General features: G+C 47.7%; 1 protein-coding gene and 1 long non-coding RNA gene across 10 annotated transcripts in view; one reads left to right on the forward strand and one right to left on the reverse strand.

Moving 5' to 3' along the window:
• Window positions 1-15,274, reverse strand: part of LOC148683688 (uncharacterized) — a 21,180-nt gene extending 5,906 nt beyond the window's left edge. The window contains exon 1 of the long non-coding RNA XR_015946861.1: window positions 15,146-15,274. This is a non-coding gene — a long non-coding RNA (uncharacterized LOC148683688). The remainder of the gene's footprint in view (window positions 1-15,145) is intronic.
• Window positions 15,275-15,300: 26 nt separating this feature from the next.
• Window positions 15,301-27,914, forward strand: part of RAB11FIP3 (RAB11 family interacting protein 3) — a 98,621-nt gene continuing 86,007 nt past the window's right edge. For 3 of the 9 annotated variants that reach the window (XM_035131071.3, XM_088657023.1, XM_088657025.1), the window contains exons 1-2: window positions 15,301-15,448; window positions 16,220-17,196. In XM_035131071.3, coding sequence (XP_034986962.2) covers window positions 16,429-17,196 — 768 coding nt within the window. In that variant the 5' untranslated portion in view covers window positions 15,301-15,448; window positions 16,220-16,428. Of the gene's footprint in view, window positions 15,526-16,075; window positions 17,197-27,914 lie in introns of those variants that run through there. The other 6 variants (XM_088657024.1, XM_035131066.3, XM_035131065.3 and 3 more) reach the window with 6 other exon arrangements.

The raw sequence follows: 27,914 nt of genomic DNA on the forward strand, positions 1-27,914 counted from the left end.
ATGACCAGAAGCTATGTGTGGTCCTGCAGTCCTGCCCACAACCAGTGGGAATGTTGGTTAACCTTCAGCACTTGTTGCCCACACCCTTTCACACATACTTTTACCTCCTTGAGGACCAGGAACTTAATGTGTTCCTTCCTTCTTAAATTATAGTTGAATTATTATTTTTTAATCTGAATTCTCTCTCCAGCGCTGCTCCTGAAGAATTAGGCCATGCAGATAGTTGTGTTAATGAGGCGAGAGCTCATTTACATGAAGAGCCATACTTGAGCCTGCCCCTCCGCCCCAAGCTCTCTTCGTCATCCTCATGTAACTCCTGAGAGAAGGAGAATGAGGCTTAAAAATAGTTTTTGTCCTGTAACCTCCTGTATGTTATATCTTTGTTGAATTCCTGCCTCCTCTTTTCTTGCGGCTTTCACACATCCATCAGCGAATGTTTAATCTTGCCCTCGGTAAAGGGACCTGCTCTCTTCCTTGTTCTCTGTGCTGCCGTCTATTTACTTTTAATGTTCACATTTATTCCTAGGACTAAATGACGTCAACAAACAGGACTTGCCTGGTGCCAATGTCATTGGCCTTTAATCATTCCTGTTCATCCAGGCATTTTTTGGGTCTTCATTTAACCATAATGCAGAATGATTCTGGCCTGACTTGGGGCTCATCTTTTTTAGGAAATTTCCCTTTTTGTTCTTGCTGATGGATGGAAACTTGATGACGATGGAGGCGTTTTATTCTGTGTTGTGGATTTTAAATGGTAAACCCTTGTCTTTTAATATTTTGTTCATCACCTTGAGACATTTTTTAGAAAGCGATGAACAAATGATAACACTGCGGTGCAAGAGAGCTGCTCTTGCGTGTCTCATGCTGCTGGCATGGCTTTCTGGGTTTTGCTCAGGGAGCTTTCTTCTCCCCTGACACTGCTGGAAGGATGGGGAGATATGAGCCCATCAGTTATGCCAAATGTGTCCCTCCAGGTCTCTCTCTCTCTCTGGTGTCATGGACTGGCTGGATGCAGAGGAATGGTGGGAGGAACCAGCTGGGGAACCTCCAAGGGAAGAAGGCTCAGAGCCAGGGGACCAGGGAGGTGGGACACTGACAAGTGGCCAGAGGGAGAAGAGGAGCAGAACTGGGGGCAGTAGGTGTCAGAAGGCAACAGGGTTTAGTGAGCAGGAAGAGGCTGGGGCAGAGGGCAGTCCAGAGGCAGGAGAGGAGTGGGGCCAGGAGGCAGAGATAAGCTAAGCTGCTGAAGAACCCAGGGAGTCCCCACCCCCTCCTGCTTCAACCAGCTCCCGTCCCCCTGGTCTCCAGAATATGCAAAGAAATGAAGAGGGCGGAGCAACGAACGACAAGGTGACATAGCTTAGACTATCGGGGAAGGAACCAGGGGTAGAGCCTTAGGGAGCAGTGGGAAAGTGGAGAGACCTCAGTCCTCACAACTGCCTCATTGGGGCAAGACATGCTGGAAAGAGTTGCTGGGATCACGAAGCCTGAGCTGTTTTGTTTTCTTTGAATAAAGAGTTAATTTCACTGACACCAGGTGCTTTTTTTGCTGACCTATGCCTGACTCCAGCTCCTGACAGGTGGACCTTGGAACACCCCTTCTGCAGCCCCCTTCCCCTCACCTGCTCTGCTTTGCCCCCCCTTTGAGTGTTTTTACCTGGCCAGAAAGTGCCCTTGAACTGAGATAATCCCTCTCACTTGCCCAGATGGATGAGTGGGCAAGTGGGTGCAGAAAACGGCCTACTGTACAAAGGTAAAATTCACATTGGTTGCTCTGCCCACTTTTGCCTCTAGGCCCGCCCACCACTGGCCTGCGGCCCCCCAGCAGGGAATAAGGCCCTCAGACTGAAAAATGCTTCCTCCCTCCCCACCCCTGACTTAAGCCATGCTTGTTGTAGGCAAGCAATGTAGTTGCTGCTTAGGACTGCGTAGTGAGTGGGCAGGTTTCTGCCTGTCATTCTTCCTTCCTTCACATGAAAGGTTGTCAAGTGAACCGTTGCTAGGCAACTAATCCATCCTCCCCTCTGTGGCCAATGGGATTGCTCAAGCTGGCACCCTGCAGCACTTCCTACTACTGTACAGAGGCCATTGTAGCTATAGCAACCAGCAGGTGATATGATAGCATCATCCCCATCAGTGCTTTCAGGCTGACTAGGCTTGGGTGGCAGATTTTCAAAGCATGTCTTTGGGTGGCACCTAAAGTCTCTGGCAAGGCAGGTGCAGGAGCCCGCATGGCCACAATCAATCCTCAGAACATGCAATATGAGTTCAGGTGGTTTCTGCACCATCCTGGAAACCTTTGCTTGTCAATGGGTTTCATTAAAAGTAATAATTTAAACAGCCACGACACATGTAGTAGGGCAAATGTTTTGCACACAGATTTGGCCTTCAGCATCTCCAGTGATAGCATGGCAGGAAATCTCTGCTGGAAAGATGCTCCCAGGAGAGAGTGTTTAAAAACAAGCTAATGAGGACTTAGCATGACAGATAGATCTGTCAATTTTGATTATCTCATTTTATCATTTTTCCAGTCACAAATTCAGTTCTGCAGCAATTTGCAATCCTCATGGAGATGCACCAGCATTTTAGTGTGACTTTCTCCTAATAAACACATTTCGGCCAGACAATTTCCTCCCATAGCACATTTTATGTCATTTTCACTAATATGTGCATTTTTATATAGTGAAAATGCATTTTTTAATTTTGCATACTTGGAGAACAGCATTGCAAAATCCAAAGGTGTGTGAACTTTGAAGGGGAGCTTTGTTTCTGTTTGCATATTGTTTCAGCTAGCAGGTTCTCCTTTAAATGCGAACTGAACCAAATTTGTCCTTCATCCCTACTCACAGAATACTGAGTGTCTGTTGGGGGGGGGAGTGGAATGGAGAGTTCAGGAAAAGAGGCTGGCTGGCAGACTGCCTGGGACCTTAAAGAGGCACATTCCATGTGAACCGCCCTGAGACCTCTGGTTATAGGACAGTATATTCTAATAATAATAATAATAATAATAATAATAATAATAATAATACTGCAACAACTTGCTACGGGTCCCACTTGTGCAAATCGAAGGCAAACTTTGCCTGGAGAACTCTCTTGAGGTGTCATCTGATGGAGCTGACTCAGCGCAGCAGCTGTCCCTCAACAGAACAACTCATCCGCTCCACCCCCACCCCCACATACTGTATCCCATCCCCAAGGGGAAGGTGGGCTTTCAAGGCAAAGCCAAGTGTGCTGCCATTCCTCTGCAGTTTGAGTGCTTCTTCAGGGGAGGAGAGAGGAATGACCCATGTATTTGACTTAGAAGTTCTTCTTATAAATGACAATGAACTTGTTCATCGCTGTTTGCTGTGCCACTTTGCTGGTTAAAGAGGGACCCTAGTTGAACTTTAAGCAGGATGCATTCCTGAAGAACAGCTATATTGCTATGCTCATCCCATTTCTCTGTTCAGTGAGGAGCTCAAGAGGTGAAAAACTTATCTGGGTTTCACTTCCCTTGGTGGTGTCACCGGGAGTTTGTATTATTTTTCAATGTTTTCTTTTCTTTTCAGGTGTGCTGCTTAAACACAGGTTGGGAGCACAGCTAAAACCCAACAACAGATAGCCAAATCCACTGCTGTACATCAGATTTTCAGAGAGGGCATCCCTGCATCTCCAGTGCCGTTAGCTTCCCAAAATTGAGCTTGCTGTGTAGTCTATGGTTCTTTGCAATCTCAGTTACCTAGGTTATAACATCCTCAGTCATGGGAGTGGAGAGAGAAAGAGAGAGGGGCACACCCTCTTTCAGGTACTCCCTAGCTATGCAGATACTTCGTTTCAGCAACCAACCAACTTATTTACTAACCAACTTGATAAATTGTCCATTGCATTAGTAGTCACAGGGTGGCTTCCAACTAATGTAGAAAACATAGCATAATTGTTGTAACAATTAGTGCCCATGGAAACGCAATGCCTATAGTTTCCCTAACAAAATAGGCACTTGATCATTTTCCAGGGTCATTGAGGAAGTCACCAGAAATAATATTGGGTCCATTAACTCCCTCCTGTCACAAACTCCCAGTCCTTAAAAATGGGAGAGGAGGGGAGATGGGAACGGAATTGTATATTCTGAAGCAGGGTGTGTCTGACCATTTGCAACCCTGAACCAGAATACTCCACAATGCAACGTTTTGTTCCCAGGTCTGTTGGCGGGCAGAAAGACAGGATATAGACCAGAGATGGGGAACTGGATCTGGCCCACACTTCACGGGTCACTTTTGACAGGTGGACAGGGCTGTCCACCTGTCAATCACCATACATCATACAAGGTCCAGTGTCAAACTTCAAGGGAAGAATCAGCAGCATTTGCTAGGTGTGCACCCAGCATTGCTGTCAACTTTCGGATTAGAAAATAAGGGATCAGCAGCCTCACCTATCCCTGGGACAGTCTACGGTATATCTAACAATCCAGGATAGCAGCGGGAAACGGTGCTGGAATAAGGGAATTTCCAGCAAAAAAATGGGAAGGTTGACAGCTATGGCACCCAGCCCTCCCAACATTGTTTCTGCACACTCTCATGCACCCCTCTCTGCCCTCCATCCAGGCCAGCAAGACATTATCAAAGTTCAAGGGGGTATTCAGACCAGGCAAAAACACTCGGGGTGGGGTGGGGGTGGGAATTGGAGCTTGTAAGGGGTGCAGCCCTGGAGGGTGAGCGGAACCTGGGAAGAATTCCAACCAGCAGCCAGTGAGCTCTGGAGGCCTGTGTTTGGCTCCCAGACCTCAGGCTCACCTGTCCTATGTTGGGCACTCAGGGGTGTTATGGGAGATTTGAAACTGCATTGTGCTCTACTGGAGAGCTGACACCAGGCCTGCTCTGAGATGGCAAATTTCACAAAGCAGCAGCAGCTGGGGAGAGGTGGCTCAACCCTTTCTCTTCCAGCTCTGTTTCTATTCAAAACAGCCTACCCAGCTGCTTTTTGCCTCATGGGGGCAAATCCAGAGACCTGGATCATTTCCTCTCCATGGGTTGGCAAAGCGTCTGGGGATTATTTTAAAGGGAATATGGTAACAAAAGTGTAGAGGAGCCCTTTCCACCAGCATTCCTCCACCCAAAATCAGATCAAAGCATCAGAAACTGCTGTGTTTGTTTTGTTTTGTTTTTTTAAAGAACCTTTGGAGAAAACCATGCCTGCCTATAATGCATAGTTTGACCCTCTTCTCGCTAGCTGTAAGATCTCATCAGCAACTGACACAAGCTTGCATATGCTCTCCTCCCGATCCTCAGTGTTATGTAATTAAATTCATCCCTTTCTATTTACTTCAAGTGACAGATTTCGCTTCCCATATTTGGATCTGAGTTTCTGCTGCAGGCTAAATAAAGGTATGATAAATAGCCCCATTGTGTAATAATGACACCTTCTGTGGTGGTGTATTACAGCCCAGAAATGCTGTGTGATTCAGTGACAGGAACAGCTTTCTTCATTTGGCATGGCGAGCTCATTTTAACAATGCTGAATTTCTAAAATAAACGGGGGGGGGGGAATAGCTGACTTCTCAGGAGAAAACAGTAGTATGCCCTCAGCAATTGGGGAGCCTGTCTTCTTTTGGAAAACACAAAAGCATTTTTCTCTGAAATAGTGGTGCAGATAGGTAATTTAAGAGCCCAGGGTTTTATTAATGCACATTTTCCAGCAGTACTAACTATCTGTCAGATACCCCACACTAAAAAAGAAGAAAAGTTGAATACATGCCAAGTGTCCTCTGCTGCTTGCAAACACCCTGCATCAGTCATGGTTTCTGCATAGGAGCCAACCGTTCTCATCCATGATACAGTGGGTTTATTTAAAGGAATCTGCCTCGGTTCAGTAACAAACAGTTGCAAAAACAGGAGTACTTTAAGAGTATTTACAAGGCTGCGATGAAGCGTTACCTGCCTGAACACGAAGAAGAGATGGTTCTGACCAAAAAGAAGGTATTTAATGACTCAGCTCAGTTGGTTAGAGCATGGTGCTGACACCACCAGGGTTGCGGGTTTGAGACCCATATGGGCATATTCCTGCGTTACAGGGGGTTGGACTAGATGATCCTTGCGGTCGATTCCAACTTTACAATTCTATGATACTATGATTCTAGTTCAGCATGGCCCACACTCTCCATGCGTCTAGACAGGGTCTTCCCTCAGCCCTACCTAGAAATGCCAGGGATTGAACCTGGAACCTTCTGCATGCCCGTCATGTCAGCCACTGAGCTCTGTTTGTTCTGAAGTTTTGGGCTGAGCCCACAGGACTCTTAGGCTCTGTTCTGAATAAGAGTGAGACCCTGCACTCAACATTAAGGACTAGGGAGCTGGCATGGCTGCACAAAGCGGAGGAAGGCAGTGCAGCAGGGGCGTACCCAGGATCAAAACTGGGGGGGGCAAGGGGTGGGCCCAAGGCATGGGAGGGGAGGGGCAAGGGGCGGGGCCAAGGCACAGGAGGGGAGGTGCCACAAAGTGGGGACGTGGGTGGGGCTACAGAGCCCAGGTGAAACTGACTCCAGTCTAATAACACCAAAAGGGGGGAAATCCAGGGAAATAATAAGGAGGATCAGAGAAAGGTCAGGACAAGCAGCTATAAAAAGGGACATTCTCAATGAGCCTGCTGAGGACCAGCTGTGGTTACGCAAGAGCAAGGACAAGGCATATCCCATACTACACACATGGGCACTCATACCGTATTATGAATGAACAGCATCCTTTGACAGCCTGGCACCTTCCACGTGCTTTGGACCACAACTGCGCTGCCAGAGGCAGATGGGAGTTGTAGTCCAAAGCACACGGAGGGGAATCAGCTTAGCAAATAAATAAATTAAAGTTTGCCTGCTTTTGCCTTATCCCATCTTTTGCCTTATCCCATTCTGGGCTGCATCAATAGGAGTATAGCATCTAGATCAAGGGAAGTAATAGTACCACTGTATTCTGCCCTGGTCAGACCTCACCTGGAGTACTGTGATTCTATGATTATATGAAAAGTATTGAGGGAATGGAGGAGGGGGGGCAAGTTTTAATATTGTTCCATGCCACCCCAATATCCACAACAGTGAGATTCCAGGGGCCCAGGCACTTACCCAGGGTTCATATTTCCACAGTGGAGATAGTGGTGTCTTTATGATGTATTGCTTATTTACACATATTTATAAGCTGAGCCTACAATACAGGCGCTACATAATTATACTTTGTCCATAATAATTTTCACACAACCATCTTAAGAAATCAATCTATGCCTAGGTAAGCCTGTATAGGATAGCAGCCTGAAGCACAGAAACTATCTACAGCCGCTCCTTTCACTTGAACCCCTCACAGAAATCCTGTAGAGCTGGCCTGAAAGGGACCCCCAGGGTCATCTAGTCCAACCCCCCCCCCCGGTAATGCAGGAATCCTGCCCACAGCAAGACCGACCCCTTTCATACGTCCGGATTATATAAAGTTATATCCCTCCTAAAGGAGAGAAGAAGAAGTAAAAGGACTCCAATTCCCCCAAAAGTCCACCACCTGCTTTCTTCCTGTTTTGTTCTGAGCATCGCCCAAAGATAAAAAGCGACTGTTAGGGCAAAATTCTGGGTGCGAGAATGCTCAGCCACCCAGCTCATCAGGCAAGGGCCTGTGGTCGTTGCAGAGTATAAAAGGAAGGAGTCCAGCCACGATCCGGAGCAAACAGCAAGGTTTATTACTGCGCAGCAGGTTCAATGCCAGACTGAACACCATGAACAGGGCTGCAAGAACTTTTAAAAGTTCCCACCACCATCCCATAATGTACATCGAAAGCATCATACATACATCACTTGTGACAGGGTAAAACGTCAGAAAAGGGGAAGGGGCAAGGGGCATTAGCATACAGGTAAACAGGAGGTAAACAGGATTAACATAAGGTAACAATGCACGATGTCCCAGAACATTGTTAAGCAAGTACCAGTAAGTATCTGGGAGGGGATCCTTGAGTACCTGGCCGGGGGGGGGGGGGGACAATGGGTCCAGGTGTGAGTATTGCCTCTGGCTTTGGAGGGTTGGGAATGGCAGGAGATGGTACCTGAATGGATTATGGATATGCAGAGGAGCACCACCCTGGCTACCTGACCTCTTGCTTAAAGGATTATGGCTGTTCCCTGCATCCCTGAGAGCCCTTGGCCAGAGTAGCAAAAGGGGGTTTCATTTAGAAATAAAGATACACTGTATTCATTCATAAAGAAATATGGTTACATAGAGTCTCAGGCAACAGAGAAAGGGTAGGAAAGGGAGCCTTTATTACACAGGGCTTGATCTTGAGGGGGTTCGTGTTGGTGCGATACTAGAGTGGTGTTGTAGGATCAAATGGGGTCCCCTTGAGGGCATTTGTGCCAATCTTGATTCCCAAATGAAGCCTCGTTTGGGTGCCCCCCCCATAAAATTCCCTAACAGTGACCACCCAGGTTTTTCTATTGGTGAGACAGCAAAGAAACTAAAAACCGTAATACATAACAACATAAAAAATATCTGTTGTCAATGCCAACATACCATCGCTTCCAATGAAGCTACATGCAGACTCTTTATAGCAGGGGTGGCCAACTTCCAAGAGTTAAAAACTGGCAGTGATTGATCTACCCCCTTTTGGGGGTTCAGGTTGAGGTTGTTGAGCTTTTTTTTAGGAAGGAAAGCCATCCATGTTTTAGCGGGTTCAGGTCAAAGTTTAGCTTTATTTAGGAAGGAAAGCCCTGTTTTGGGGTCTTCAGGGCAAAGATGTAGAGCTTTTTTTAGGGGAGCCAAAGTTGCTGAGCTTCTTTGGGGGGAGCCAGTGATCTACCACAGACGTCCAGTGATCTATTAGTAGATCATGATCTACCTGTTGGACATGCCTGCTTTATAGCAATAAAGGGGTGCTGGCCCTTTAAGGCTGAAAGAGAAAACTGAGACATCCATGCCCACCCTTTCTAACACACATCTTTTAAGATCACATCACACAGTGGCTGCCCAAACAGCTTGGATGATAAAAGACACAAAGGAGGGAGGACAATTGGGAAAGATATAACACCATTGCATTCCCATGCCTTCCAAGCCTCCTTATGCAAAACCACCCAGTTAAAACGGAACTCCTTTCACACCTCATTATCGCTGGAGGTTTCATTAAACTGATAAAGATCCCCCCTCCCCAAGGACAAGAGTAAAAGCTGTGGTGCCGACCATTTGCTACCTGAAACAAGGAAACAAATTGTATCTTAAATACTGGCACAGGAGCTTTGGAAGGCTCGCCCTGTCCAGCCTCCTCTCTTTGCGCGCGCGAGAGAGAGACTTCAATCCTTCAGCAGCCAGCTTCAAGTTCTCTCTCTCTCTCTCTCTCTCTCTCTCTCTCTCTCTCTCTTCCCCCCTCCCTCCCACCGCGATCCCTGGGAGGAACATCAGAGTGAGTGTGGTGTTTTACGTACAGTGTTTTAATCCACACCCCAGCTCTTCCAATTCTGGTTCTCCATTCCCCCCTCCTTGTTTGCTCTAGTAAGAGCAGCAGCAGAATGAGCTGAACGAGCGAAGGCTGTGGGGAGGCAGCCCGGGCGAGCTCCAGCAGGAGAGTGTTGCGCTCTCTCCCCTCCTCTCCCTCGCTGCGTCCTTTTGCTTCTAGAGAGGGGCAGCTGCCAGCTGGCTTCTAGAGTAGGGCAGCTGCCCTAACTTGCCCCATGGTGGGTACGCCCTTGCAGTGCAGGCTGAAAAGAGAATGGGCAAAATGGTAAGATTCTTGCTTTCTTTGCTGTGTGTTCTTTGATTTCTTTCCTTTGAAGCTGGTGAAGTGGGGGGGGGGGGACGGACGGACGTGTTGAGCTGTGCAATGAATAGTTGTGACGGTGGGAAAATAAACAAAGCAGTGACATTTACAGGCTGCGGAGCAGAACTTCCAATGGAGCGCAGCCTCCGCTATTAATGCACGAGGCAGCACAGTTCACTGGGCAAATCTCCTATGCAGACGCCTTTGCCCCCAAGGCCTGAGGTTCTCCACGCCTGCCATAAAGCATTTGAAGTAATCTTAGGGTGAAGATGCGGGTTCATCTTGCAGCCAGTTCAGCACCTGCAATTTCCACAGAAAAAAAAGGTCGCCCTTCGCATCGTCTTCAAACTCGGGTCGAAAAGGCTGAGCAATTGCTGTCTAGGATTGCAGGAGTTAACTTTTACCCTGAGCTGCGTGCAAAACCAGTTTTCCACGATGGTGACACCGGGATGCAAACTTCATGGGTTTAAAATGAGCTGCTGGCCCTTTAAATCAACCTTCTCCGTGCGCATGCGCGAGAAGCGGCATTGGCGTGGGTTGGGAAAGTGACTTAAGCCGCCTCCCCGCTTGCGGGTGTGACATCATCGTCGAAAGTGCTGCAGCAGCGGCGGCCGGAGCCAGAAAGGCAATAAATGTTGTGGTTCATAGATAGCATTTCCAGACAAATAGCGGCGCGGCGGGCACTTGTTTTAGACACCTCGCTTTAGGAGTTTTTCATTTGTGCCTGTCTGCCGAATGAATGGAATGGCATGTGATGTGAATATAGAGAAACCCGGTGCCTAATCTGAGCTTGCCGTTGACAGCAGAGGTCAGCCAACATCTACAATTTAAAATCTTAGCCTAAACAAATGGTACAAAATATTCTCTCAGGTCTACTTCAGGACCTGATGGAACCAGCTTCCCCAGGTTGTGAAATAAAGACAGAAGAGCATATCTAAGCATGTACAGAGTGCTGCCCCTCAACACTGGCTAACCACAAAGAGTTACATAGGTAGCAGTGGCAGTTGGGGCTTAATATTGCAAATGGGCTATTGGCAACAAGAGCTGTTGTTTTTAAATCAGATTTTCCTGGTAAATGGGGCAGAAATAGGGGCTGGTATTGATGCTGGTGTTTTGCGGACTCTGCAAAAAAGCCTGCATGGGTGTGAACAGGCCCCATTCGATGATAAACACCTGTCTGGAAGCAGCCTTAGCTACACTAACCATCTGATATATTTCAGGAAAAGGCTGCTATTTTTGTAAAGCATGTGGGCCAGCCACCACCCTCAATCCAACTCATTGGTAACCCTCAATGGTACCTTGTACTACAATTCCCCTCGGTCCAAGCTAGCATAGCCAGTGCTCAGGGATAACAGGAGTCGGAGCTCAATGCATCTCAAGGGCACCAAACTGGCTATCCCTGTTCTAACCTACCTCCCAGGGCTGTTGTGAACATAAAATGGGAACATTCCCCATACAGGCTTTTCTGAGCTCTTTGGAGAAATGGGAAGGACTCTCATTTAAGGATCGCTTGAGGAGTGTGCTTCAGACTGTGGTGCAATTAGGAGTCATTTTAGACTCTACATTTGTGGGGGACCCAGTGGGCCATGTCTTTATATCACCCTACCCTGTGGGCCAACTTTGACAATAATTACACCAGGTGATTGACAACTGCCCGCTGTCAAAAGTTGGCCCATGGGGTTGGGGAGAGTGACCAAGGAGGATCAAACCTGCTTTCTGTAGGAATCAGCTGCACAATTTTACCTGCCCAATGCCTGATTACACTTATGACATCAGATGTGGGGCAAATAGGTGTGGGGTTGTTGTTGTTGTTGTTGTTGTTGTTGTTGTTGTTGTTTTTGGTAAAAAGGTCTTGCAGGCCAAATGGGGAGGACTCATGGGCCAAATCTGGCCTGTGAGTCGAAGGTTCCCTATCCCAGCTCTGGACAGGGAAGAACAATGTGTATTGACACCACTTCCTTCAACATGTGTTAAGCCACTCTGGCTGCTGCATTAGAGGCCACCTCCTGAACAGTGTTGCATATTAAAGAGTGTCAATGCAGAGAAGAGGAGAGAAGCATCAGTGCCTGGCATCCTTGGGCAGTTGCCAGATCCCCAACTGGCTGCTGAAGTCCATTGCTGACACCTGCCTTTGAACCACCCTTAAAAATTCTGGTCCACCCTTTTCTCCAAGGAGCTCTAGGCGGTGTACATTGGTTTTCCCCTCCCCATTTTATCCTCATTACAACCCTATTCACAACACTATTTTTGAGTGGGATTCAATCACATGCCAGCAAATTCAGGTTGCACATTTAGCTGATTGAGAGGTTTTCTGCAACAAAGGTTTCCCAAACCTTTTTGGGACTTTTTCTGATAAAGTTAAGTGGTGAGGAAAGGCACTGGAAAATGTGGGATAAACACTTGCTTGCAGCAACATCATCTAACTTCCCCACAAACAAGTCCAAATGAACATTCAATGAACAGGTTGTCTGAAAGCTGCCTAAGTAAAATTTCCCATAATGCCCTAGAGCATCACTATGTCACAGGCATTGTGGGAAATTAAAAGGATGGCTAGATTCAGCTGTCTGCTGCTGCCTTGAGTGCTGTTGCTTCCACCATTAGGTAAACCCACCAGGACCTACGAATGGACACAATGCTTTGCACCTGGAGGAGACCCCACACATGGGCCATTTGTGGCTTACTTTGTGCAATAAAAGATAACTACATTAAATAATATTGCATAATCAAAGCAAATAAATGACAGGTTGCAGATAATGGGAAACACAAAGCATTTCTTCTGAGTAACAAAACACACTAATTAAAACTGGCAGATACAACAAAACAGATTCAAACAAGCATCTATTAAGTAACAAACAACAACAACTGCAGATTCACATACACAGATTCAGATCTAAAATGCTTATCTTCCCCCAAGGCTGAATGTATGAATGAAAATAAAATTACATACTAAAACAATTAAAAATAAGTACAGAAGGTGCAGGTCACAAATAAAATATCTCGCAGGGGGTTTGGGTTTTCATTTGGGGGCTCTTGGGGGCTATTCAAGTTTGTATAACTATCCAGCTATGATACATCAGAAAAAAAGTGATTAGAGCCAGTGTGGCTTAGGGGTTAAGGCATGGAAAAGGCAACCTTGGCTCTCCAGATGTTTTGGAACTACAACTCCCATGATCCCTGACCACTGGCTCTGTTAGCTAGGGATCATGGGAGTTGTAGTTCCAAAACATCTGGAGAGCCAAGGTTGCTTATGCCTGGGTTAGAGTGATGGACTAGGATGTGTGATAACAGGGTTTAAGTGCTCACTCAGCTAGGAAGCTTAGGGTTGTAATGAGGATAAAATGGGGAGGGGGGAAACCATGTACACCACTTAGAGCTCCTTAGAGAAAAGGGTGGGATACAAGTGCAAAAAATATAATAAAAATTGGTGCTCCACAAAAATATTTTTTGGTCTATATGTGTTGAATTCAGCTTCCACCTGTTATGGTGTCTGTGATGTGTCTGAAGAACAGCAGGAGCAGTGGTTGTTAATGGCAGGCACAGCACATCAAATATATTTGTAACTGGATTTTATTACTACTTTTTATTTCTTTTTTATTTTCTATTGTGATTTCTATTGTATTTTATGGAACTCAAATCGTAATACAATAAAATGCAACCTTACAATGAAAAACCATACAGCATCTGACACAGTGCAGTACAATGGCTACAACAGGTAGAAAAATCATTAAGTGATCTGCCAAGACCCTCAGCCATTTCCCCCAGTGGTGAGAAGAGTTTGGAAACCAGTGCCCCAAACATTCTGGTTATGCTATTTCTGTAATCCATGTATGCTCGCTGTTTGGCCATAATAAACATTCATTCATTCATTCATGAAGAAGTGTGCATGCACACGAAAGCTCATACCAAAATATAAACTTAGTTGGTCTTTAAGGTGCTACTGAAGGAATTTTTTTATTTTGCTTCGACTCAGACCAACACGGCTACCTACCTGTAACTATTCATTCAATTTCTGTGGTCCATATTGGTGTCACCTCTGACCTCTGCAGCTGGCCAAGGTGACAGGTGACAGTCTGAATCAGGCAACACTTGGATGGTGAAGACAAAGGACTTATCTGGGTATGACTTTTTTGGGGAGGCGGTCCCTGGGAAATAACTTTTTTTTGGACTTCTGCCATGAGCTAACCTAACTGCAAGGTGGGAGTAGCAGTCAAAATGTGTGCTTCAAGCAAGGCTTGTTGCCACCATTTTAAATTTCCCACAGTGCCCTGGAGCACCTCTACGGTGAGAGCAGTGTGGGAAATTAAAATGGGGGTTTGTTTGTTTTTAGAAATGTGGTGGGTTAACACCCCAACCCCACATGGCTGGAGGGCAGTGCTGTCCACACACTTGAGTAACCCCCAGATGGAGCCATTTTAGATAGATTGATCAATAGGGCACTGGGGCCATGGGCATAGCCCAGGATTTTTGCTGGGGGGTGGTGGTGGCAGAACTTCAGCTTGCTATGGATTTTTATTGATTGGGGGCAGCTGCTCCTCCCCAACCCCTCTTGGCTATGCCCTTGACTGGGGCCAAGGCAGTTGCCCCAGACTACCAAGTGATGGTGCCAGTTTTGTCTCCTCCCCGGTAATCACATGCCAACACACTCTGGCCCACTTGTTGGTAGTGAGGTGCACCATCCCCTGGGACTAGCAGACCAGCCCTCCTTTTGACACTTACCTGCTGGGAGTAAACCTAACTGACTTCAATGAGGCTTACTTATGAGCAGACGTGGCTAAGATTCCCCTAAGATTCCCCTAGGCAGAGGCAGAGGGCCTTCTCGGTGGTGGCGCCTGTCCTGTGGAATGCCCTCCCATCAGATGTCAAAGAGAAAAACAGCTACCAGATTTTTAGAAGACATCTGAAGGCAGCCCTGTTTAGGGAGGCTTTTAATGTTTAATTGTTTTATTTCGTTTTTCTGTTGTAAGCCGCCCAGAGTGGCTGGGGAAACCCAGCCAGATGGGCGGGGTATAAATAAATTATTATTATTATGAGTCCTGACAACCTTCTGCCTGGGGGAAAAAGGGGGAGGGGTCTTAAGAAGTTGGCAGAAAGTTAGGAAGGTGGGCTCCTGTGTATACCGTGCCATCTTTAGCCCGTTTCGCTTTAGAGGTTTCCTACACTTGTTCTAAGGAGGCTTACAAAACAGAATTAAACAAACAATTCAAGCAGAAGGTTAAAAGCTGTTTTAAGTGGCGAATGCGAACGCCGAAGGCTGTTAGGGAGGGTATTGTAAATGCAGTCAATAAACACAATAGTTTCATTCAGTGGGATCTCCCGCACGCACAACTGGAAGGCTAGTGCCCCCCACTCTCTTGAGTAACCCCCAGATCGGGCCATTAAAAAACAAACAAACAAAAAACACCTTGTCTCCTTGCTCTCCACACACAAGTCTCCGTTCCCTCTTCCCATCTCCCCTCCGGCCAGGCAAGCAACGGGTGGAGCCTGATCCGGAGAGAGACGCACACAAAGCCGGCCTCCCCCCCCCCCCGGCCGGGAGGAGCCTGATTCAGAGGCGCCGGGGCAGACGAAAAGACAAGCCGCCCTCCCGCCCTCCTTCGCCACCAGCCGGCTTTGCTTGCAGAGAGGAGGAGCGAGACGGTCGCCGCCTGCCATGCACCTCTTGCCGCAAGGGGAGAGCTGCGCTGCCAGGATACAGACCCGTCGGGTAGGCGACTGAGGAGGAGGCGACAGAGAAAGGGGGTAAAGAGGGGGACACCTGATTTCTCCTCCTGTACCCCCGGAGTGAGTCGCGCTTTCTCTGCGTCCTTCTGGATGCCGGCTTGAACCGGGGCCTCCTTTTGCAAAACGCTGCCTGGCTTGTTTTTCTCTCCCCTCCTTCTTGTGGGGGCGCTGCTGGTTTTCCTCCCTCTCCCTTTGCTTGCTCCTTCCATTGAATCTTTTTTTTGGGGGGGGGGGTTCTGCGAGTGCGCGCGCTGCCGTTGCCTGGATTGCAACCACCTCATCTTACTCTTCCTTGAAATCGATTTTTTTTCACGTGATCTAATAGATCAACTCTTCTTTTTTCCTCCGGAGCAGAGGTGGTGTGTGCGTGTGCTTGCGGACCGCTTTTTTCCTTCTGGAAGGGGAGAGATGCGAAGGGTGTGGAGGTGATGGACGCGAGGCGGTGGCATAGGAGCGCGGCTCCGGTTTGCAGGAGAGGAGGCGGCGGCGGCGGCAGTAGCGATTCCTCCGAGGCGTCCAAAACGACACCATAACCGGAGATCGGGTTTTTTTTTCCAGTAGGGGGGCGGCGGTTGCTAAGGAGAAGCGGAGCGGCCTTTATTGCATTTCTCTCCCCACCCCTCCTCCTCGCATTCCCTTTTTCTTATTTAAAAGGAAACGAGAAAAAACAACCCGCTCTCCTCTCCCCTCCCCCCCTTCAGTTTCTCTCTGATGAAAATGGATCCGGATTTGCTAATGACTCTTTCCGATCCAGGGACCAAACCGGATCGAGAGCCGCTGCTGACGCTGGGGCCCCTCCAGAATGGGAAATACCTCCTCCTGGAGCAAAAGAGAGGACCGGCTTTGCCCAGCCCCGAACTCGTGCTGCTTTCCCGGGAAACAACCGCGGGAAACACCGCCTTGATCTTGCCCGGAACAGGGGACATAAAAAAGCCTTTGGCCCTGGAGCGGGTCCTGAACGGGATGAAGCTCGGTGAGATGGAGCGCCGCCAAGCCTTGTTCCCCGACGGCCCCCTTGAATTTTTGTACCGCGTGGAGAAGGAGCCGGAGGAGGTGGACCGGGAGGCCCAGGGGCCAATCAGCGACGGGGAAACCGGTTCAGGTGTGGGCGATAACAGTAATCCGGATAGCCCTGGGGAGGGTTTGGATTTGAGGCTTGCCCCTGTCCGGGATGGGTTGGCCTTGGAGGAAAGCACAGCGTTGAGGGAAGAGGAGCAGTTGGTTTCCTGCTCCTTCAGCCAGGCTGAGTCTCCAGTTCCTCAGGATTTACAACCGGTTGTAGAGGAGTGGAGTGAAGGAGAACCCTTTCCACAACCCCAGGAGCCTGTGGAAGGTGAGGAACTCTTGATCTTGGCTGGTGAGCCTTCTCAAGAGGAAGAGGAGGAGGAAGGTCCCTTAGACAGAGGTCTTCCAAGCTCCCCTTGGACTAAAGATATGGATAGCTGTGACTCTCAAAAGTGTCCGCAGAGCCCTTTACTGCGGCCTTTGGATTTGGCTCTTGCTCCCCAAATTGGCACGGGAGTGGACCTCTTTCCTGCTTTCCATTCTCCCAATGATCTCAGCCCGCACCTTGAATTTGGGCACACCGAACACATAGAGGATGAGTCTCCAAGTTCTCCAGATGATGCTCCCCGGCTCCGAGCTGTCTTCGATGCCCTGGACCGTGATGGTGATGGATTTGTCCGGATAGAGGAGTTTGTCCAGTTTGCTACGGTTTATGGAGCAGAGCAGGTAATAGGGTTTCGTTTTTTAAGGCTAATTTTGCTGAGGGTTGAATTACCCTGTGCTTTTTAATATGTGTATCTGATATAAATCTTATTCTATTCTGTAGCCAAGCCAACACATAACTTTGGTTCTGTGAGGGAGGTATTCGTGGATGCGGCCAGTGTTGAACTGAGGAAAAGCAGTTCCATTCAGCAGTTCCAGCCAATGCTTATGCTCTTAATGGCACTCTCATTTCACAGCCCAGGCCTATTCATGTTTACTCAGAAGTAAGCCCCAGAGAGGCCAGTGAGGCTTACATTCAAGTCAAGTCTGGTAAGATATTCTACTGCACAGCCACCTTACGTCAAGTGGAACTTAGTACTCAAGTGTAGCCAAGTTACATTGACACCTGAGACAGAAAGTCTCACAAGTGCCTCTCCCTGGGAGTAAATATACAGTGATAATTGACTTATAACGAAAACAAATAACTAATGGCTTAGCTTTTCATGATGTACTAAATTGGTTGCCTGGGGAGGCTGTCTTATGATGCCCGTACTAAGAGTGCAGCCTTAGGCCCAGTTTATACCAGTAACAAGGCTTTATTCTGAGCTTGTCTGTTTTAGGCCACTGAGAAGGTGAGGCCTAGCCAGCTCTCTACCGCAGGCATAGGCAAACTCAGCCCTCCAGATGTTTTGGGACTACAATTCCCATCATCCCTGACCACTGGTCCTGTTAGCCAGGGATAATGGGAGTTGTAGTCCCCAAACATCTGGAGGGCCAAGTTTGCCTATGCCTGCTCTACCATATATACAATGCATTTTCCACTGTGTGTTTGGATGGGGAAAGCATTCACACATGGCTGTTTTGACCTGTAGGAAGAAATGACATAGGCCATAAAAAACCCCAACTGTGGCTTGATTTTTATTTTTTGTATATAGAAATGGGGCCAAAGGCTCTGGAAACTTTTAATTTTTTTTAATCTGCTGTGACCATCACCTGTGTGTGTGATCCCACCTACTTTTAAGTAGTATGATGGAATCTGATCGAATTTGATACCTACTTTTGTGCTTGGTGTGTGTCTGCTTCCAGAGGCGCTCTCATCTTGAACAATAGAGAGAACCACGAAAGGAGGGGATTGGGAAATTTTTGCCTTTGTAGCCTTCTTTACATAAGTCTGCAATCCTAACCCTGTTTATGTGGGAGTAAGCCCCATTGAATTCAGTAGGAGTTACTTCAGAGTAGCTGTGGTTTGGTTTGTGCTGTCAGTCTTCCAATTGGCTGTAGAGATCTGATGAAACAGTAAAAAGACTAGAGGTGATGTGAGGGGCAAATTATGTGGCATCTAGCTAGCCTGTTTCTCACCTAGTTCAGATCTGCCACAGGTGTGCCAACTTAACTTTCTTTAATTGGCTGGGAGGGTCTGCTGTTTTTACCTACTAGGCTTAACCTGGGGTGAAATGTTGGTTGTCTGAGTGCCACCTATTCTTAAGGGACATGCTACTAGATGATGCTTATTGAAGACTTCTTGAAAGCGCACACACGTCTTTTCAAACTGGGACTTTAATTTTGCCCTTTCAAAGTGCAGTTGTGGCAAATGTGAATTCTCCGTGGCTTTTGTGCATGTTTGAGCCTGGTGCTGCCTGGTAGAGATGATAAATCTGGACGACTCGCTGGCTGCAATAAGCAACTTTGCTGGCAATGCTTGGACATGTTTTGTTGCTGTGTTAAAGACTTCTCCACTCTTCCCCCATCCTGTATGTGTTAAGGGGAGGGATTACCTTCTTACGATCTTGCAGTGAAATTGATTTGCACTTCCATTGCGGTTTTGGGATGATTGTTCGTAGGAGATAGGATGGTGTTGTACCAAATGTCTTTTTGTTGCTCCCAACTGCCCATCATTTTCGAATGCTTCTGAGGACACCTGCAGAAGACCAGGTTTTTGAGCATTCCTCCTTATTGGTTTGCAGGGAGATTAGCCAACATTGGCTATTCCAGTGTTTCCCAACCTTGTGCCTCCAGATGTTTTGTGACTACAACTCCCATCATCCCTAGCTAGCAAGACCAGTGGTCAGGAATGATGGGAATTGTAGTCACAAAACATCTGGAGGCACAAGGTTGGGAAACACTGGGCTATTCAATGAGCATTCATTCCGGACTGTTTTCCAGGAGGTTAGGTAGCGTTGCATGAAAGCGAGTGTTATCTGACACTTCCCAGTGCATTTTGTTGTTGTTGTTGTTGCTTTGCTTATTGCGAAAAAGTCCAGTCCTTTGTGGAAGCAGGTTTGTTGTGCAAAACCTGCTTCCACAAAGATCAACTGTAAATTGGCTACCTGAATTTGTCAGTATGCTATTGAGTGCCCCCCAAAAACTGTGATGGTCTGGAAGTGCCTTGTTGCTGCTTGGAAAATAGTGATTGTCTGGGAGTGCCTCGAGTTTCTTTCCAAGTTCTGTTGGCTACTGAACATGCTTGATTACTGTACCCTGCTACATGCCATTGAAGTGTGGCCCGGCTCTTTCACATGAGCACCTAGTCTATATATTTGCTCTGCAATCTGTTCTCCTGTGGCCTGGCTTGCATGACACCCTAAATCAGGCTTCCTCAAACTCCAGCCCTCCAGATGTTTTTGGCCTACAACTCCCATGATCCCTAGCTAGCAGGACCAGTGGTCAAGGATGATGGGAATTGTAGTCTCAAAACATCCGGAGGGCCGAGTTTGAGGAAGCCTGCCCTAAATCATGGCTTGCAGGCTTTGGGCTTGCTCCCAGTCCATTCTGCCTGTTGCAACAAGCTGAGCTGTCACCAAAGGTTGGCTTAGTATGTCATGAGAACCAGGCCTGTGCACACCTGCAGTGCACCTGGTTTCTAACCCAAGCCTGATGTGATAAAAGCAACACTGGGCATCTCACCTAATTTTTTACCTCAACAGTATGGACATAAGGGGATCAGGCCAATGGCCCATCTAATCCAGCATCTTGTTCTCATAGCGGCCAACAGGATGCCTTCATGAAGCCTGCAAGCTGGACGTGAGTGCGAGATCACTCTGCCCTCCTGAGATTCCTGGCAACTGGTATCCAGAGGCAAAATGCCTCTAACAGTGGAGGTAGAACGAATCCCGCCATTAAGAGGGAGACACTTGTAAGGAGACTTCACAGGTTGGAAGGTGTGCTTCCTGTTTTCCCAACCTACCCAGCTGTCCCTTGCAACCCCCTCCCTCAGTTTTCCTCCCATACTCATAACACAGGGCTAGCCTACATGGTACCCTCCAACTGATGGACTACAACTGCCATCATCCCTGACCCTTGTCAGGGAGTTGAAGTCCAAAACATGGAAGATACCATCCTGGCCTTCTCTAACAAACTGGAAGGGAGCCCAGCTGCTGGAAAAGCAACATTGGGGGATGTAGTCCAGATGTTGTTGGACTACAATTCCCATCGCTGCTGAATCTTTGGCCATGCTGGCTGGAGCTGATGATAGGAGTTGTAGTCCAGCAATATCTGGAAATTTCCCCCCACTCCTGGTCTAGGGCCTCTCTCTACCTTTCATTTTAAAATGCCTGCATCGGAAATAGGACTGGTTTGTGTGTCCCAAAGCCTTTCCTTTGAATTTTCAGCTGTCTTCTGGAGGTTTCTCACCCTTGAGGAAATGTAAGGAATAAATGTGCAAGCAATTTCTCAAATCTGTGGTTTTTAAAAAATGAGGGGGGGAGGAATGAGAAAAGAAATAAGCTGCTTGCGTCTACATGAATTTGTGGCTGCTTCTAGTTCAGTTTCTGCTGCTCCACTGACCAAGGATTCCACCTCATAGCCATAGTGGGGCAGTGTTGTGCAGTGGTGAGGGTCAAGCTGAGGAGAGATCTAGTTTCAGATGCCTCCTTACCAAAGAATCTCGCTTGAGTGTCCTCAGGCTAGCCTCTTTGCCTGTCCTACCTCACAGGGTTATTTTGAAGATAAAATACATTTTTGTAGGGTGAGTCCGGAACTGCCTATGCCACCTTGACCTCTTTGTAGGAAAGGTGGGAGTAAAAAGTCATGCCGTGATAACATTTCTAACTGTATGCCTGACTTTTTGGTTCGTTCCTCAGGGACAAACCGTGCCTGCATAAATTGGGCAATGGCAACTGCTGCCCCCTGGGGCTGGTAGGGCAGGAGGCAGGGAGACCAACAGCAGGTGGCGCCAGAGCCAATGACAGGCAGGAACAACCCCCTGACTGGCTGTAAGTAAGAAGGCAGGCAGGTGGGGCTGCCTGAAATTGGTAGGGGGGCAATACCCCAATCGCCCTAGTGAACCAGCCTCCACTGCAGATGGGAGCAAAAATGTTAAGCAGAGCATCAACTTTGCGACGCCAAATTGTGCACACCTGGAGGACAGCTGGGGCGCATGAATTGCATGCCTGGTCTCTCCCACCCCACCCCCCGGCTCCCCATCTCCCCACTAGATGCCCATTAAAACAAATGTTACTAGGTTTGGGAAATTTGCTATCTTTTTGCATTGATACTGTCTTGACTTTAGCTTTCAGAATATCACTTCGCTGCAGGTGAAACCTGCTGCTATTTTCTATGTGATGCAATCAAAATTTGGGTTTTGGGGGGGGGGTTGACTAGTGAAGGGTAAACAGTGATTCCAAAAGAGCAGGAGGAGTTCTTGCACATGTTTGCATAATGCTGGCCTAAAACTGTGCTACAAATCATTGTCCTGTAGGGCAGTGTTTCTCAACCTTTTTTGGGCCACGGCACACTTGTTCCGTGAAAAAAATCACGAGGCACACCACCATTAAAAAAGTTAACTCTGTGCCGCCCTATATTATAATTATGACTGTAAGAAACACTTGCCAAATATTGCTTTCCGGCGGGTCAGCGTTGTGTATTGGTGGCCGCCAGGCTCGTTTGCACTGAGCTTTGGGAAAGAGGAGGAGAAATATTGCTTTCCGGCGGGTTAGTGTTGTATATTGGCGGCCGCCAGGCACGTGACAATGCAAATCGCCCTCCTCGTCACCGCACGTCGTGGCACACCAGCCAGCGTCTCGCGGCACACTAGTGTGCCGCGGAACAGCGGTTGAGAAACGCTGCTGTAGGGTGTGTGCCTGGGTGTAGCTCTGAGTGTAGCCTACTTTATTCTTGGTGAAGATGCTGCACAGTAATTGGTCTCTTTTTTAAAAAAATAAAAAAATAAAATCCAAATTAGACATCTTACCTATCCGTTTGTTTAGAAGATGTTGGAAATGGGAGTTCTAAGAGAGGATGTCTGAGTGGAGTAATGTGGCATACTAAAAATGAGACTAATCCAGGAGTGTCTTGAAGGCAAGATGTCAAAGGCGTTCTACATCAAGGCTTGTGTGGGTGTATATATAGCTCTATTACACACACCATATGGGAGCTATTCAGCCTAAACAGTTGGCTGAGATGGCATTCCTTCACGTGGATTTAATTCTCATTACAGGTTGTTGTGCATAACTCACAGGTTTGCATTTTTTTTTAAAAAAACCTGTTCTTCAGAGTTACCTTAATTGCAATTAATCACCCTTGGGGCTCCCATGGTGTGCATTTGAGGCTCTTCAAAGAGGTGTGCCAGCATGATCTTGGATGTCATTGCAACAATTGTGTAATTCTGATGCTTGGGCTGTGACTGCCATTGCTTTCTGTAGCCAAAACAGCCGCACCTACACACTGGAGGGAGCCATCGGCAGACTTGGAGGAATCCTGACAAGAAAGGCATTGTCTAGGTAGTGTTAACACCTGAAGCGGTTACTTTTTTTGTTTTGCTTTGGAAATGTTAGACCCCCTAGTTGAGTCTTCAAAATGATATTGGGCATGAACTACTGGGTTGACCAGTAGTATTGTAAAACTCCAGTCAATGGAAAGGTCTCCTCCATCATCTTTAGAAGGTTGCTTCTGCTGTTGGTCTGGTTTGGGATGGGACATAGCTTAGTGGCAGAGCATATACTACGCATGCAGAAGGCTGCAAGTTCAATCCTTGGCATCTCCTGGTAGGGCTAAAAACCTGGAGAGTTTCTGCCAGTTAGTGTAGAGAAGAAGAAGAAGAAGAAGAAGAAGAAGAAGAAGAAGAAGAAGAAGAAGAAGAAGAAGAAGAAGAAGAAGAAGAAGAAGAAGAGTTTGGATTTGATACCCCACTTTATCACTACCCAAAGGAGTCTCAAAGTGGCTAACATTCTCCTTTCCCTTCCTCTCCCACAACAAACACTCTGTGAGGTGAGTGAGGCTGAGAGACTTCAGAGAAGTGTGACTAGCCCAGGCATCCCCAAACTGCAGCCCTCCAGATGTTTTGGCCTACAACTCCCATGATCCCTGGCTAACAGGACCAGTGGTCAGGGAATAATAATAATTAATAATAATAATTTTTATTTATACCCCGCCCTTCCCAGTCAAGACCGGGCTCAGGGCGGCTAACAACAAGAATATCAAAACAAGCGTAAAAGAAGCAATTCAATTAAAATGCAGATTAAATACAATGTTAAAATTCAATTTAAAAATTAGGAATCTGCAAGTGAAACCTCATTTAAATATCTGTAGAATAAAGCCTTAGGGGAGGGTAGCACCAGGGTCAGACCAAAGTCAATCCAAAGGCCAAGCGGACCAGCTCCGTCTTGCAGGCTCTACGAAAAGATGACAACTCCCGCTGGGCCCTCGTCTCCCTGAGACAGAGCGTTCCACCAGGTCGGGGCTAGTACTGAGAAGGCCCTGGTCCTGGTCAAGGCCAGTCTAACCACCTTGTGACTCTGGATCTCCAGTATGTTATTATTTCTGGACCTTAACGTCCTCTGTTGGGCATACTGGGAGAGGCGGTCCCATAGGTACGAGGGTCCTAAGCCACATAAGGCTTTAAAGTTCAAAACCAGCACCTTAAACCTGACCCTGTACTCCACCGGGAGCCAGTGCAGCTGGTAAAGCACTGGATGAATGTGATCTCGCGGCGAGGACCCCGTAAGGAGTCTCGCCGCTGCATTCTGCACCCGCTGGAGTTTCTGGGTCAGTTTCAAGGGCAGCCCCGCATAGAGCGAGTTACAATAATCGAGCCTAGAGGTGACCATCGCATGGATCACTGTGGCAATATGGGAATTGTAGTCCAAAACATCTGGAGGGCCAAAGTTTGGGGATGCCTGGACTAGCCCAAGGTCACCCAGCAGCTGCATGTGGAGGAGCGGAGACGCGAACCCGGTTCACCAGATTACGAGTCTACCACTCTTAACCACTACACCACACTGGCTCTAGAGTGTCCAACTTCCAAGAGACTGCAATCTACTCCCACTATAAATAAACTGGCAGTGATCTACCCATTGGATTGACCAGAGTTGTTGAGCTTTCAGGGGGGGGGATCAGCCAAAGTTTTTGATCTACTGGTAGATCGCAATCGACCTGTTGGACACCCCTGGTCTAGAGTCTGTAGGCCCCTCCAATCTCCTTATCTGACCCTTGGAAATCTTCCCCAAGCCACGCCCCTCACCGGTGCTATTTTGAACCCTCCTTGAATGTTCCTGCCTGACTGCCGTGTGTCCTTAAACTCCCATAATGCCTCTTGCTTGCCTGGCTGGAGGACAGAAGGAGCATGCGTAGAAAGTAGTCTATTGTATTAATATATGTTGCTCTGCCCACTTTTTCTGCAGGCCCCGCCACCTTTGCCATGTAGCCTCTAAAAGGTTCCCAGAGGGAATGTGGCCCTTGATCTGAAAAAAAGGCTTTCTGCTCTTGTACAAGGGCCATAGCTCAGTGGTACAGCATCTACTTTGCACTCAGGTTCAATCCCCGTCATCTGCAGGTAGGAGTTGGAGAAATTATTGTCCTGACTCCCTGGAGAGCCGTTTCTGGTCAGTGAAGCCAATCTTGAGCTACTGTAGATCTGACTTAGTAGAAGGCAGCTCCTTCTGCTCATAACATGGGCTCCTCCTTCAGCGGCTGGCGAAAAAGGAAGGCCCAGGAGTTCCTTGTCTTGTGCTAAGTGAGCTGTTTGACCAAAGCCCTTTTGGCTTCCGAGCAACTCTGAGCTCTCTCTGCTCCAGGTAGCTTCTGCCAAGAACTCTGCCGTAGTGATAATAATGTAGGGGAAAAGAAGTTGGCAGGCATAACAAGGATGTAGATTCCACACACACCCCTCCCTTTTCTTCTGAATATTGCGGTTTTTCTTCTGTGGTGCAAGAGAGAAGAGCAGGATCCTCCCAGACTCTAGTTTGGCTGAAAGGATTTATGGGGCTGAGAGCCAGCAACAGACCTGGCCACGGAAGCTGCCATTAAAGAAGTCTGTACTCTCTGATCTGAGGCTGGCATGGTGTGGTCCAGCCACTTGGAGTGCCAATTATCTCACTCCTACTGTCGCAGGAGCTGTGGGTTAGTTACCTTTATGCCTTTCTTCTCTGGAGTGCGGGAAGTCATTTTTCCGGCAGATTTTCAGCATGCTGCTGCCATGCAGTTAAAGGCACACGCCATGGCTTGCGCTCTGGAACGAACACATGACTTTCATCCTTGGGGTTTGATCGTTTTAAATGACAATGAAAAGCCTTGCTGTGATGGGGAGATTGGTGCCTTGAGATGGGTCACTCTTCCCCATGAGGGTGAATGAATGAGCCCAGGCAATTCCCACTGCTGGCTCCAATGCTCATTGGCATGTGGCCGCTGGTCACCACCAATTGGCACATGTGGTCATGGGCAGTCAGAAAGATTGCCCTGCCTCATCCTGCAACACCTCTTTCCCTATCCCTTCTGCTTCCAAGGAGCTCCTGGTGGCTATATAGAGTTCTGCACCTTCTGCTTTTACCCACACAACAACCCTGTAATTTAGTGAGAAGCCCAAGGCACACAGTGAACTGAATGAGGTTTCGCGCCTAGGTCTCCCTGGTCCTAATCACCTAGTCCACATAGACAGCACCCCATCCTTTCATCCTTTGCCAAGGGGTAGCAGGATAAATCAAAGCAGCCCTCTGAAAATGTATACCCATTTTGCAGAAACCTGAGTTTTCTTAGCTTTTGACTATTAGGTTATTTTGGGGGGAGAGGGGAAAAGGAGTAGAGCTCACAGCTTCCTGCTTATTTGGCAGCAAACGGAAAAGGAATCAGACCTTTGCAATGCCCATCAATCTCTTCCTGACCCTTAACCATCCGAGGAAAGACGTTTCACTTGTGATACACGCCTATCTCAAGGTACAAGTGAGAACTCGGAGGAGTGTCTCATTTTGGAACAAAGTAGGTGGTGGAGGAAAGATCTCGTTGAAAACAGAGCTCGCTGCATAGTTCAAGGAAGAGGGAAAATTGATTTGAGGCTGTTCATATTTGTGGTTGTCGTTTCAGCCAGAACAGTAGTCTGTCCAGACTTTTGGTCCACAGCATGTGTATAGAAGCACGAAATGATTTCCTGCTCTTCCCCCATTGTGTCCTGCCCGTCCCCCTCTGGTAAAGTCAACAGCAGCATTGTATTATCCCAGCAATTGGTTCCAGGCAATGAAAGCCTTTGCTTGAAAGGGCAGCAAATAACTAAAAACTTGCCAGTTCAGTTTTGTGCTCTATTCTTTAACAAAGATGACCTGTCTCCATGGCCAGCTTCAACAGGGCAGCCACGGTGTTTGTTGTTGTTTTTGGAGGAACACCAATCACCAATGAGGTGCCTTGCAGAACACACATGGTGGGGCAACTTTGCAAAGGATGTTGGGTTGAGGGGAAGTTAAACTCTACAACCCATTCTTTAAGAAGAAAAATATACTAGCTCATGGTGACCCTCTCTCATCAGTGCACAATGTTATGCTGCTACGGTACTCTGTGGTCATGTTTGCACCATACATTTGAAGCACTAGGCCAGTGTTTCTCAACCTTTTTTGGGCCAAGGCACACTTGTTCCATGAAAAAAATCACGAGGCACACCACCATTAAAAAAGTTAAAAAAATTAACTCTGTGCCGCCCTATATTGACTATATAATTATGACTGTAAGAAACACTTGCCAATTGCTGTGTTGGTTGCAATCTCCTGTAATAAGGCTTCACAAGCCGCTGATTTCTCTGCCAGCACAATCCTTTGCTCAGCAAGTTTCAGGTTGAGCTCATCCAGCCAGCTTCTTTAAGTTTGTCTAAAACCACCCTCCCGTGGTGGTGGCTGTTGAGAGCTGCGCTCGCCCCGCGTCGTGACCCGGCCGGCTTCCTTTCTGGCGGGTTAGTGTTGTTCATTGGCGGCCGCCAGGCACGTGACAATGCAAATCGCCCTTCTCGTCACCGCACGTCGCGGCACACCAGCCAGCGTCTCGCGGCACACTAGTGTGCCGCGGAACAGTGGTTGAGAAACGCTGCACTAGGCTACCACTTCCAACAAAGAATTCTGGGAGCTGTAGTTTGTTAAGGGCGCTGACCTCTATTTCCCTTCCAGAGCTACAATTCCCAGAGTTCCCTTCAAAGAGGAATGACACCACTCTGGAAATTGTAGATCTGAGAGGGGAATGGGAAGTCTCCTAAAAACTATAGCTCCCAGAATTCTTTGGGGGAAGCCATGACTGTTCAAAGTGATAATATCTTGGTGCTTTGAATGTATGCTGTGAATGTGGTCATTGCCTGCCTGTGCCATCGCTGAGGTTTGCCAGTGGCACAGACCAGGCTTTCCCCAGAAGCCAAGGGTGGGGAACTCATGGTCCTCCAGCTCTTGCTGGACTCAGAGGTTTCCCATCACCCCTGACCATTGGCTGTTAGCTGTGCTGGTTGGGACTGATGGGAGTTGGAGTCCAGGAGCATCTCCAGAGCCACCAATACCTCATCCCTG

The sequence above is a fragment of the Zootoca vivipara genome, chromosome 13, assembly GCF_965207765.1.
Source record: "Zootoca vivipara chromosome 13, rZooViv2.hap1.1, whole genome shotgun sequence".
Taxonomy (NCBI): domain Eukaryota; kingdom Metazoa; phylum Chordata; class Lepidosauria; order Squamata; family Lacertidae; genus Zootoca; species Zootoca vivipara.